This window comes from Mytilus trossulus, chromosome 1 (genome assembly GCF_036588685.1).
Source record: "Mytilus trossulus isolate FHL-02 chromosome 1, PNRI_Mtr1.1.1.hap1, whole genome shotgun sequence".
NCBI lineage: Eukaryota > Metazoa > Mollusca > Bivalvia > Mytilida > Mytilidae > Mytilus > Mytilus trossulus.
Window position 1 is genome coordinate 100,664,520 of NC_086373.1, and position 12,126 is coordinate 100,676,645.

The 12,126-nt window shown below is 32.9% G+C and overlaps 1 protein-coding gene across 6 annotated transcripts; it reads left to right on the forward strand.

Annotated features, from left to right (window-relative positions):
* Positions 1-478: 478 nt before the first annotated feature.
* Positions 479-11,641, forward strand: LOC134693749 (ankyrin repeat domain-containing protein 66-like). 6 transcript variants are annotated; one of them, XM_063554685.1, is made up of 4 exons: positions 479-561; positions 7,985-8,156; positions 9,761-9,992; positions 10,515-11,641. In XM_063554685.1, the coding sequence occupies exons 2-4, from the start codon at positions 8,012-8,014 to the stop codon at positions 10,597-10,599; spliced, it is 462 nt and encodes a 153-aa protein (XP_063410755.1). In that variant the 5' UTR covers positions 479-561; positions 7,985-8,011; the 3' UTR covers positions 10,600-11,641. The 6 variants fall into 6 exon arrangements, with proteins under 6 accessions (XP_063410755.1, XP_063410740.1, XP_063410747.1 ...); XM_063554670.1 differs by lacking the exon at positions 479-561 and adding an exon at positions 4,693-4,787; XM_063554677.1 differs by lacking the exon at positions 479-561 and adding an exon at positions 5,256-5,280.
* Positions 11,642-12,126: the final 485 nt, after the last annotated feature.

Below are 12,126 nucleotides of genomic sequence, written 5' to 3' on the forward strand. Positions count from 1 at the left end.
ATGCCGATGTACTTAGGCTAGACTATAGGCGTGTAAATATTTATTTTGTAAACAATTTAAAATATTAATGAACTTTGCATAAAACTTCTGAACCAAGCAAAGGAGATCCTTAGTATGGGAGACTAAAAAAAGTTTGTCTTTTATTGCCACCGAGCTACATTGTAAGACTGAAGTACACTGTTCATCTTTTAATTACCCAGGTTCACCTTTTCATCGAGCTGTGAGTAAAGGTTTCAAATAAAAGTTGGTTGATAACTGTCTGCATAAAGCCGTTGCATTGTATTGAATTAAAGAAGACAACATGGTTGCTATATAACGTCTGTTTATCTGAATACTTCGTATACTCGAAAAGAAGCATTATTCCATTGCACGTGAAAAATTCAATCTCATTGACTCCGTATTCAAGTGACTTTCATTTGAACCTATTAGCTAGAGATTTGTTACGCATGTTTAAGTTGCGTTCAGCCATTAAAATGAAAAGAATTTCAACATTGAAAGTGAAAACCAAAGGTGAACCATACCGTTGATTGACTTGATGCACAAAAAATCATTCGCATAAAGGTAAAATCGATGATAAACTTATTTTGTTAACCCGTAACATAAAATCAGACACACCTAGAAAAATCCAATCTCACGAGGTCGCTATCTATTTAAAGTTAACTTATTACATTATATGTAGATAATTTTAGACAAATCATTATACACGAAGCAATACATTTTAATGAATGTTTCAACCTATCATCAGATTGCTTTATATTTTTATTTTATAACGGCAATGTTGCTACTTTAGTTGCCAAAACCTGCAACAATATTTTATTGAGAAGAACCAGTATTGTTTTTCACTAGTTCTTTTAAAAGAAACAAATGTTTTACTTTTCATTAAGTATAGATGGACATATGTTTATATGTATATATTGTGTATTTTAATGATAGTTTCACAAATCTTTTTAAGATTGGTGCACACATTGCAAATGTTTAAATGTTTTATGTTTATTTCTGTGAATCTCATTTTATGTTTGTGTTTGATGATACTATACTAGAATATTGAATCTGAATCTGTAATTTGGATACATGGTTTAGTATGTGATAAATCAATAATAATAATTTTGTGTCAAATCGGTGAACATGAATTTGACACCTATTGTCATATAACCAAGTCCCCTTAATACATTTAAAGAACTTTAAATACAATATTATAACACTTTTATCTATTTCTATTTTAAACAATAGTAAGTACTTTACATATACGTAATATCTATAAGAAGATTATATTAACTGATCACGAGTATTCGTAAAACATGTGTACGTTCAACACGTGGGTAGTATACCTTGTATACCTCGTTTTATCCTCCCCCTCGTAAAACGTGTACGTTCAACACGTGGGTAGTATACCTTGTATACCTTGTTTTAACCTCCCTCCTCGTAAAACGTGTACGTTCAACACGTGGGTAGTATACCTTGTATACCTTGTGTTAACCTGCCCCCTGCAATGGTATTACTTAGAATTCTTATATCATTTGGTATTTGCCCTTTGCTTGTTATATAGATATAGGAAGATATGTCTATTATGTTTAATTCTTTCTGTTGGTTAATACTTTTGATAAGAGTTCTTCGACTATTTTTTTTATCTTTTTGTTTACAAATTCCCTTATTTTAAACCTTATTCAATTTTATGACTGAGACCTCATTTATTTTTCTCTTTACCCTTAAAAGGATAATTATTTTAAGAATGAAATGAAAACAAAATATAACATTACTTCATGGATATTAACGTGCTAAAATCAACTAGATTCCTAATACAAATTCACCCCCCCCCCCCCCCCCCACCCCAAAAAAAAATAAAATAAAATCGAAATTCCTATCCCGAAAGTAAATTCGGCACTTCGGGAATGCCGCTGCAGCCGAATATTAAACCAAATGCACGATGATATTCTCAAATGTTACTATACAATGCCAGAAAATGTAAAAATCTGATCTAGAGTATCTTCGGATAGTTCAACAGTGAACGGAAGATACTTTACTCTCTTTTCCTGTGACATTACTTGAAAAACACTAAGCCTAACCTCGTTTGTCTGGTAAATTGAAACTATCAAAAAATATCGTCCTTCCATACGTTTTGTCAATTTTCGCGAGGGCAAGAAATTCAATGTTTCAAAATTTCCAAGGCAAAAACTGGTATCAGCAGGGAAATGGCTATATCATCAGCCGACAAAACAGCCAACAAGATAAAGGTGACCGTATTCGACGTATAAACAACATGATAAAATTACAGGACATCAAATCACTTTTGATACTGAACTTGTAGTCTATATATTGTTTTAAACTTTTATTCTTTCGTTTCTAAATACTTGTTAAGCGAAAACAAAGTGACGCTGGAATCAAAATAGTTTATAACATTAATATGTAATTATACTTATAGATTTACTTTCAACATGAAAATCTCCAAATAAAGAGCCGATTGTTATTCATAATCAGGATTTCTAAAATAGCATTGGACTCCAGCATTAAGTCCTTTTGTTTAACAAAGAAAAAAGACGAATCCAATTATTGCATTTGTTATAATGTTACATGTTCATATGACATGATTTCATGCTGTCAAGACCATGAAGTATCAACACAAACAATATATATTACATAATAAATGAAAGAATTTAACATAATACTTCTAATTCCGCACGCTATATGTCAAGTGTTATAAACATCTTTGAATATTAATTAGCAGATAGAAAATTAACGGCTATAGCTGTAAAAGCGTTAGTTGTTTTTTTCCTTTTTCCCTTTTTTTTTTTTTTTATTCTGTAGCCTTTAATTGTGCTAACCTAAGGTATAAAATAGCTTATGTTTTACTTGCATGTGTAAATGTAAGGTCATGAACAACTTCAAAACATTGAGTACGCATAGCAATTGTTTTTGGAGATGTTTTTGTCGTTCCTCTTGGTTTTTTTTATAACTTCTGTCTTTCATTTCATGAATCATTACCGTTCCATTGTTAACTTTGCATTTAACATTAACCAGCCTCTTAATGTAAGGTAATCTCTTTGGTTACTCGAATATTAAAAAAAGTCATTAGACCCTACTGTTTCATTTAATGTTTAACGAAACTGCTAGTTTTTTGCATTAATACGAGCGGCTTTTTTTAATCATTTTCAAAAAAGGAATATATATATATATATATTTACAGCTAATCTCATTACGGCCTTTTATTTATCTTGTATGTCTTCAATGCCCACATTTTTTAAGAGACGTCTCAAATTGATATTAAAATAAGTAAAATGTGTATGATTGTCGATGGGACAACTACCAATCTGAGTACAGTGAAGAGGCTGTAAACAAATATCGGGCACTTAACGGCCTTCAACGATGAGCAAAACCCATACCTTATATCTTACCAATACAATGCCCGACATGACGGAATAAGAAACAATGTCAAGAGACAACAAAAAGCTGATCAATGCTAAACACAAAACACGAAAACAAATATATGGCAGACATCAACTTACAACAACAACTGAACTACAGGTTCTTGAATACACAAAAACATAACAGTTTTTTGTATTGTGTTTCACAAGAGACATATATACGACTTTGGTACTATACTTGTTTTACTGCAGACAGTCATTTATACGGTCGTTCATTTACAAGAAAATATCATCATCAGTTAAGGTTCAAAACGTTTCATGAGATATGTACCCAAATTTTAGCATCCTTCCTAGTAAAGAGACAGAGTCAAAAGATACATTTTCCACATGCATTTTTACCAGTAAAGGTATCTATTTTCCGCATTTTTACCAGTCAAGCAAAAGGCCAGAGAACACAGTAATTTAGTAGTGCATTTCTTTCAAGGCAAATTATCAAATTAAAACAATCGCACCTGCTCTATCTCGAAAAGATTTTTTCAGTGTAGTGTACGCCTTTTTAGACAAATAACATCAAATTTATAGAAAAGACCACCAACTTTAACTCAAAATATTAACAATTCTTTGTTGAGGGGGTCTAAAATTCATTTTAACAGCTTCAGACATACTAGTTTTTGACCTTTTTGAGCTGGACTTCATTTCTTAACATAAAGTTCACCATTTCCCCCATTCTTACCATCAAAGAGATACATTTTCCATTCCCACGGTTTTTTGTATATATATATATATAGATACATATCCCATTCTAACCAGTCCGAAATATGATATATTTTCTCCATGCGTACCAGTTAAGAGATACGTTTTCCTCATTCTTACAAGCCTAGAGAAACATCTGCCCAATTCTCTCCGTCAAGAGAACATTTCCCCCATTATTACCAGTTAAGTCATACATTTTCAACATTTTTACTAGTCAAGAATTACATGCTTTTATTAACGATCAAGACATTGGTCCCATTCTTACTAGTCTTCATAGATGCATTTCCGACATGGGAGTTATATTTTTCTAGTTTGACATCAACCTACAACACCAACAACTGAACTACAGGCCTTTTCATTATGTACTGGAATTTACTTTAAAATCTCTTGCCTGAATCAATACAAATTAAACTTTTCATTTTCTTACATGCGATAATAACACTTTAAACTTAGAAAAGGCTACTGTGTATAAATAGAAAACAGTTTATTTGTTTTGAAGAGGGAATTACTTCGTCATCAGTGTTTATGTATCGTTGACCGGATGTGTTTATCTTTTAAGGACAGGTGAAAGATAAACCGCATCGATAAATTTATTAATTTATTTCAAATAATACATTTTCATTTATCGCCAAAAAATTCTTTCATTCGCGCAACACACCATATTTCAGTTTAAAGGTAAATACAGGCAAATATAGCCAAGGAAGCATTTGTAGAGGTGGTTTTCATCCATTCCTTGAAAACATCTTCAGTGTTCAAAATATGTATCCATACATTTATACTGACTTTTGATGTCCACAACGTTACTGGTAGTGACTAGGTTATATGATTCCATTTCTGAATTTCAATATGGTATTGGGAACATTGTTCTAAATATTGTGACTGAGCAATACCACGTGACGAGTTTGCTCTTATATCTTTATTCTCATAAAGCCAATGCATTACATCGGTACAGAGATAACAAATACAACATAAATATTTACAACATGTACAAAACAAGCTCCATGTATTGATTTCTTTCTCTACGCTAGAATATTAGGGACATTTTAATAACAGTTAATCAGAGTTACCGTACGATGTTTTATTCTGTGACACAAAGGACATCCGACCTTTCATCTTTTGTCGATGAAAAATCTTCCTACCAAGTTCACTTTGTGATTGAATAAAACGGGTATTTAATGAATTTGTCAAAGAACCGTTATATTACATACTTGATCCATATGAAAGGTGTTTAAACTGAACATATGATTAACAAATAAAAATTTCAACGATTTTATTCTTCCTTTGATACAGGTAAAATCAATTTGACGTATCGATTTTATTGTATGCATGTTTAAGCAAGTGATTAAATTTTTTTATTCGAAACCCCTCGGACGGATTCCATAGGACTGTATGTACTGTAAAGTAAACAATATCCGGCATGATTAGAGAAATGGTAAGATAAATGTTTACTCAATTACATATGCAAATTATATTTTGTTAAAGAGAATGTTTGAAGATAATTACTCTGTCTTTTATACTTTTGTACGATTTCTTTGTTTAGTGTTATACTATGTAGTAGGGATGTCTCTTGAGTGATCACACTTACGGTAGCTAGGCTAATGTTTATAAACATTTAATAGAGACTAAACAATTGAACAGTGTGTAACCCCCTTTTTACAAGTAGTATCTCTTAAACAAGCACAGTCGATCTTTTTAGTATTTGTCTTTTTTGACGAGGGAAAGTGGACCGTAAATCAAGCTTTTGAAGAAGTAATAAGTAGGCTACCGTCAAATTTAAAAGTGAAAGCTCCACAATCTTGTGTTATAAAGCATTTTCTTTTTGATCTACTGTAATTATTGGGTACTTTGTATGATTAATTAGTCAGAAGGAAATGGCTTTGAGAGAGCTTTTAATTGCTGTACTCTTAAATAAATACTTTCGGTGGTTTGTTTTGTTTTATTTTGTTATATTTTCTGTTTGTTTGGGGTGGGCTTTTTTGTTTGTGTTTATTGTGAATTTGGTGAGTCCAGCTGTTGTCTTTAAACCGATTTTCGTAGTTTCTTATTCTTATGGTGTGCTTCCTTAACTGCTGTCCCATGTTAAACGGCGCTCAGGTTGAACACTTACAATCATGTTTAACCCCAACATTTTCTTTATATAAACTCCTTACACAATAAGAATAATAATTATGATAAATAGTAGTTATTGATCTTATATAAGAATATTTAAATAGTTAATTATAAATTTGCATTATACTACAATAATTGTGATCAAACAGATTGTAGTTTAAATACTGAAAAATATCGTATATACATCAACCTTTCATATTTTAACATTTTAATACGCGATACATACATTGCCAAATCCAATAAAATTTAACACATCGCAAGGCAGAATTATTGTATTATACTGCGGGATTTTACACAAGGGAATTGACTTAGATAAATTATATATAAACCATGATAACATTAATGGTTTTCCTTTGTCAGTTTCACACAGACAACTCTATAACAAAACAAGTGTTTTCGTTATTCGTTTTAGTTATTACTTTTACGGACGGAGATCCTTCTTACAGTGAAAATATTTCTTAACTCATTACATATTTCCATAGCTACAGAGACGTTTTATATTTTAACGAACGTAACCTGTAGTACATATAACTGGTGAATTATTAAGCTAGGGTTTCGTTTCCACTTTTCGTCTTACACCATGGACATGCTTTTTGTAAATATGTCTTTTGATTGAGTTGGCCATTTCGATTGATATTTTATAATGTGTCTGTTTATGTTGTGATATTACACTATTCAGTGATGCAGGTAAGGGTTGGTACTTATTTAAACGTTTAAACCTGCTGCATATGTTTGCACCTGTTCTAAGTCGGGAATCTGATGTAAAGTGGTTGTTGTTTGTTGATGTGGTTCATGAGTGTTTATCGTTTTTATATAGGTTAGAACGTTGGTTTTCTTGTTTGAATGTTATTACACTAGTCATATTTGGAACCCTTTATAGCTTGCTGTTCGTTGTGAGCTAGCCCAAGGCTCTGTGTTGTAGACCGTACTTTGACCTATAATGGTTTACTTTTACAAATTGTGACGGATGGAAAGTTGTCTCATTGGAACTCATACCACATCTTTTTATATCTATTATATTTTGGCATTGTGGAAATCATGCTTTTGTTAAACTGTTTATTGCGTCTTTATAAAAAAAAAATCAAGTGGAGATGTACTGATTGATATTTTTACAAAAAGACAACAGACATGATGCACCGATCTAAGAGTACTATAAAAGTTCTTCATGAAGGTAAATCCTGAGAAAAGCACTACGGACGCATAACATTCATAATGTGTTGTTGTCATTTATTAGTAAGTGGTAACATGTTGATTTATTAGTTGAGATTGGGCTTTGAACTAACTTCCAATGTCTGCTAGTACTCAAAGATCGGTACTTCATGTCTGTCGTCATTTTACAAGACAAATGTGTTTGTTGAGTTCAAATTTGACGAGTCTATCACTTTCCAAAGAGTTTGTGATTGGGTCCGCAGAAGGTAAAACTAGTGGAATATCAATCATATCTGGTATGCACTTGTTATAGGCAATTAGTTGGCCCAATCTCACAAGCCATAGTCTATTGTCTTTGAAACTTTTACTTAGTTTACTGTACATGTCAAAGTTTTTAATTATGTAAGTTTAAAGAGAATAACTTGTACCATGCCTGGGCCCTTAATAGCTTACTGTACGGTATGGGTTTTATTCATTCGCTGTGAATTAAAGGCTGGTGTTACAGTACTGTTAATTTTCTGGTGACAAAATGATAGCATAATAAATATTGCGTCGCTTAGTTTCTATATCATTTTTGATGTATTTATTCTTAATTGAAGAATCAACTTTTTTAGGAATATTCATGACTCCAACAAACAAAAATGGCGGGATTAGAGATCCACGAAGCAGCTGCTACAGGAGATTATGATTCGTTGGAGGAATATTTAAAACATAGTAAAATTGACGTGAATCTGAAGGATATAGAATGGGACGACAGAACAGCTCTTCACTGGGCATGTATGAAAGGTAAACATATATACTAGCGCATGTAAGGGGCGATATGACAGCTACTCACTGGGCATGTATAAAAGTTTAACATATATAATAGAGCATGTAAGAGGCGATATGACAGCTCTTCACTGGGCATGTATGAAAGGTAAACATATATAATAGAGCATGTAAGGGACGATAGGGCAGCTCTTCACTGGTCATGTATGAAAGGTAAACATATATAATATTGCATGTAAGGGACGATAGGACAGCTCTTCACTGGGAATCTATGAAAGGTAAACATATATAATAGCGCATGTAAGGGACGATAGGACAGCTCTTCACTGGGCATGTATGAAAGGTAAACATATATAATAGCGCATGTAAGGGACGATAGGACAGCTCCTCACTGGGCATGTATGAAAGGTAAACATATATAATAGCGCATGTAAGGGACGATAGGACAGCTCCTCACTGGGCATGTATGAAAGGTAAACATATATAATAGCGCATGTAAGGGACGATAGGACAGCTCCTCACTGGGCGTGTATGAAAGGTAAACATATATAATAGCGCATGTAAGGGACGATAGGACAGCTCCTCACTGGGCATGTATGAAAGGTAAACATATATAATAGAGCATGTAAGGGACGATAGGACAGCTCCTCACTGGGCATGTATGAAAGGTAAACATATATAATAGCGCATGTAAGGGACGATAGGACAGCTCCTCACTGGGCATGTATGAAAGGTAAACATATATAATAGCGCATGTAAGGGACGATAAAGGTAAACATATATAATAGCGCATGTAAGGGACGATAGGACAGCTCCTCACTGGGCGTGTATGAAAGGTAAACATATATAATAGCGCATGTAAGGGACGATAGGACAGCTCCTCACTGGGCATGTATGAAAGGTAAACATATATAATAGAGCATGTAAGGGACGATAGGACAGCTCCTCACTGGGCATGTATGAAAGGTAAACATATATAATAGAGCATGTAAGGGACGATAGGACAGCTCCTCACTGGGCATGTATGAAAGGTAAACATATATAATAGCGCATGTAAGGGACGATAGGACAGCTCCTCACTGGGCATGTATGAAAGGTAAACATATATAATAGAGCATGTAAGGGACGATAGGACAGCTCCTCACTGGGCATGTATGAAAGGTAAAAATGTATAAAAGCTCATGTAAGGAACGACAAAACAGCTCTCTACTTGGTAAAAATGTATGAACGGTTAAACAGTTGTTGTATAGAAAATGTTATTTTTGGCAATATATCAGTTTTTATCTTGGTTTCTATCAAATGTAAATTGTTGTATAGATCATGTACGAGGACAGATAATCTTTCGACTAGGCATGTTCCCCGATATTACAGAAAAAATAATGTATGGATCATTTCACGATGGAGGAGCTTTCTGCTGGGCATGTAATACAGGTAAAAAGTACAATGTATGTCGGGTGCATATAAGGAACGACAGAACAGCTCTATGTCCAGAGCATGCAAAGGGCGACAGAACCGCTCTTTGCTGAGCGTGTTTAACAGGGGAAAAAATCTTAAAAAAAATACCATAACTGTTTTGGCAAAAAAACTACTTAATTCAAAAATGAATCCTTTGCTTTTTTAAGGTTATGTTGAGTGTATACGTTTGTTGATTGAACATGGTGCTGATGGGTGCGCACGCAGTGCCGAGGAATCTTGGACGCCTGCACACTTTGCAGCGGAAAGTGGAAGACAGCATGCACTACGAGCATTATTTGCTGCCGATATACCAATAGATAGACAAAACAAGTATGGCGATACACCAAAACGAGTAGCTGAAATATATGGCCAACACGAGTGTGTACGATACCTTACTACGTAAGTTTTGGGGTCAGCAAAAGGAAAGAATGTTAACTAAAAAGAGGGCTTAGCACCAAGAGCACAGATTTGTCTTAAGCATAATTAATATATAAATATCTGTTAAATGTTGATATTCCATAAATTAAGTGTATATGATGTTATTGTCACTGATGAGTCTTTTGTAGACGAAACGCGCGTCTGGCGTAAATACACAATTTAATCCTGGTATCTATGATGAGTTTATTTACAGTTGATTTATCCAAAACGCCAAATCTTCCCATCCAGGTATGGATTCCCTTATACATATTTGGCACAATTTTCTGAATCCTTGTTTTTTTAAAGCTCTACAACTTGGTTTATGATTTGGCCTTCCAACTGTTTTAATCCGAGCACCAACGACGAAAAGCGTATCTAGCGATCTAGCGTTCGAAATAAAAAGTCTGTTATCTGTGTTGATTTTTTTCAAATTGTATAAACGATAACATTCAGGTACATTCTGCAGTTTGTTAACAAACCAATTCATGTGTTGTTTTCTTTCAGTGCTGAAGAAGAGCAGGCCAAGTTTCGGAAGAAGCTGGGAATAGATGAAGATTCAGACGAAATTTTGAAACAGTCGAAAAAGTGATTTTATACCTCAGTGTTAGCAAATATTTGTTAGCTGTCTGAAGTGGCAGTTATATGTGTTAGTAATAGTTCTAGTCATCAATTTGTGTCAAGTCAAAAGTCAACCTAGGGTCCATGCAATTGTTCAATAACTTCATAGCATACACATTTTAACATGAATCAAAAGTAATTTATTCGAAAGCTCAAATTCCTTTCTCTTATTATATTTGATAAAAAAAAAAAAATAAGTACGCTTCCAACATTTTGGTACAGAATATGTATAGTTTTGTTAGGAGCTGATGACAAAAGGGGCATTAAAGAATAATCGTGAGCTTTATAATGTTGACTTTTTCTCAGGGCAGAAATTGAAGGTTTATTTTGTTGTCATTTATGAATTAAGTAACAAATTATGTATGTTATTAATTACAACTCATGGAAATCTTATAAAAACGTTCAATTCTAATAAGAATGTTTCATGTATGTCTACTTAAGACATTTCATTTCTTCTAAGAATGTTTCATTTCTACTAAAAATGTTTCATTTCTACTGAGAATGTTTCATTTCTACTAAGAATGTTTCATTTCTACTGAGAATGTTTCATTTCTACTAAGAATGTTTCATTTCTACTGAGAATGTTTCATTTCTGCTAAGAATGTTTGATTTCTACTAAGAATGTTTCATTTCTACTAAGAATGTTTCATTTCTACTAAGAATGTTTCATTTCTACTGAGAATGTTTCATTTCTGCTAAGAATGTTATCATATTGAACTAGCAGTCAAACATTGGTTCGGACCCATTGTAATGTCAAAATAATATATATATAGGTCTTGAAGATTTCCCAAAATGTATTAAAAAAAAGTGGTATTTGGATTTCACAGGACAATATTGTTTAAAATATCAAAATGTTAATTATATTTTCTCGTCCATGATATATAAAACATGATTCGGCTTTAAATGCGTTAACCTTTGCTTTCAGGATTGTATTATTTGTATATTTTGTTTAGTTTTATGACCATTTTCTCTACATGGTGTCTATCATTTACATATTAAATTGTTTCTTTACATTTCTTCTTATTTTGTTGCGCATGCCCATAACACAAAGCGTCAGTTATATCAATTAGCTTTAGTGGAAAAGAAAGATTATTCGTATGCATGTAGTTGGAAGTAACATACTCATAAAATAAGGATAGTTTTAGCTTTACAGTAAATGCTTTATACTACTGTAGTATCATAAAGACAAATCATTTATTTACTCAACTTTATTAGTTTGAGGTAGTCTACGACATCAATAAGGAAACTATTTCAAGCTGTATACAAAAATTGGATTACTAAAGGTTTCTGTAATATATTCTTGTCAGCCTAAATATAACATTAAATAACCACGCAATAAATAAGAAACAACAATAGTTAAGCGGTGTAAAGCAATTTAAACAAAAATAATAGGGGACAGGACACTTATGTTTAGCTTTTTCTAAAATGCACTATTTACTATTTTCTGTCAGTTCTTTGGTGACTATCCACAGCGGTCACTGACAATATAAAGAAATTT

Bases quoted from the DNA above. Each gene is read 5' to 3' on its own strand.
- LOC134693749 (XM_063554685.1), top strand. From the start codon at position 8,012: ATGGCGGGATTAGAGATCCACGAAGCAGCTGCTACAGGAGATTATGAT. The intron at 8,157-9,760 runs GTAAACATATAT...TGCTTTTTTAAG, and splicing joins TCACTGGGCATGTATGAAAG to GTTATGTTGAGTGTATACGT. The intron at 9,993-10,514 runs GTAAGTTTTGGG...GTTTTCTTTCAG, and splicing joins TGTGTACGATACCTTACTAC to TGCTGAAGAAGAGCAGGCCA.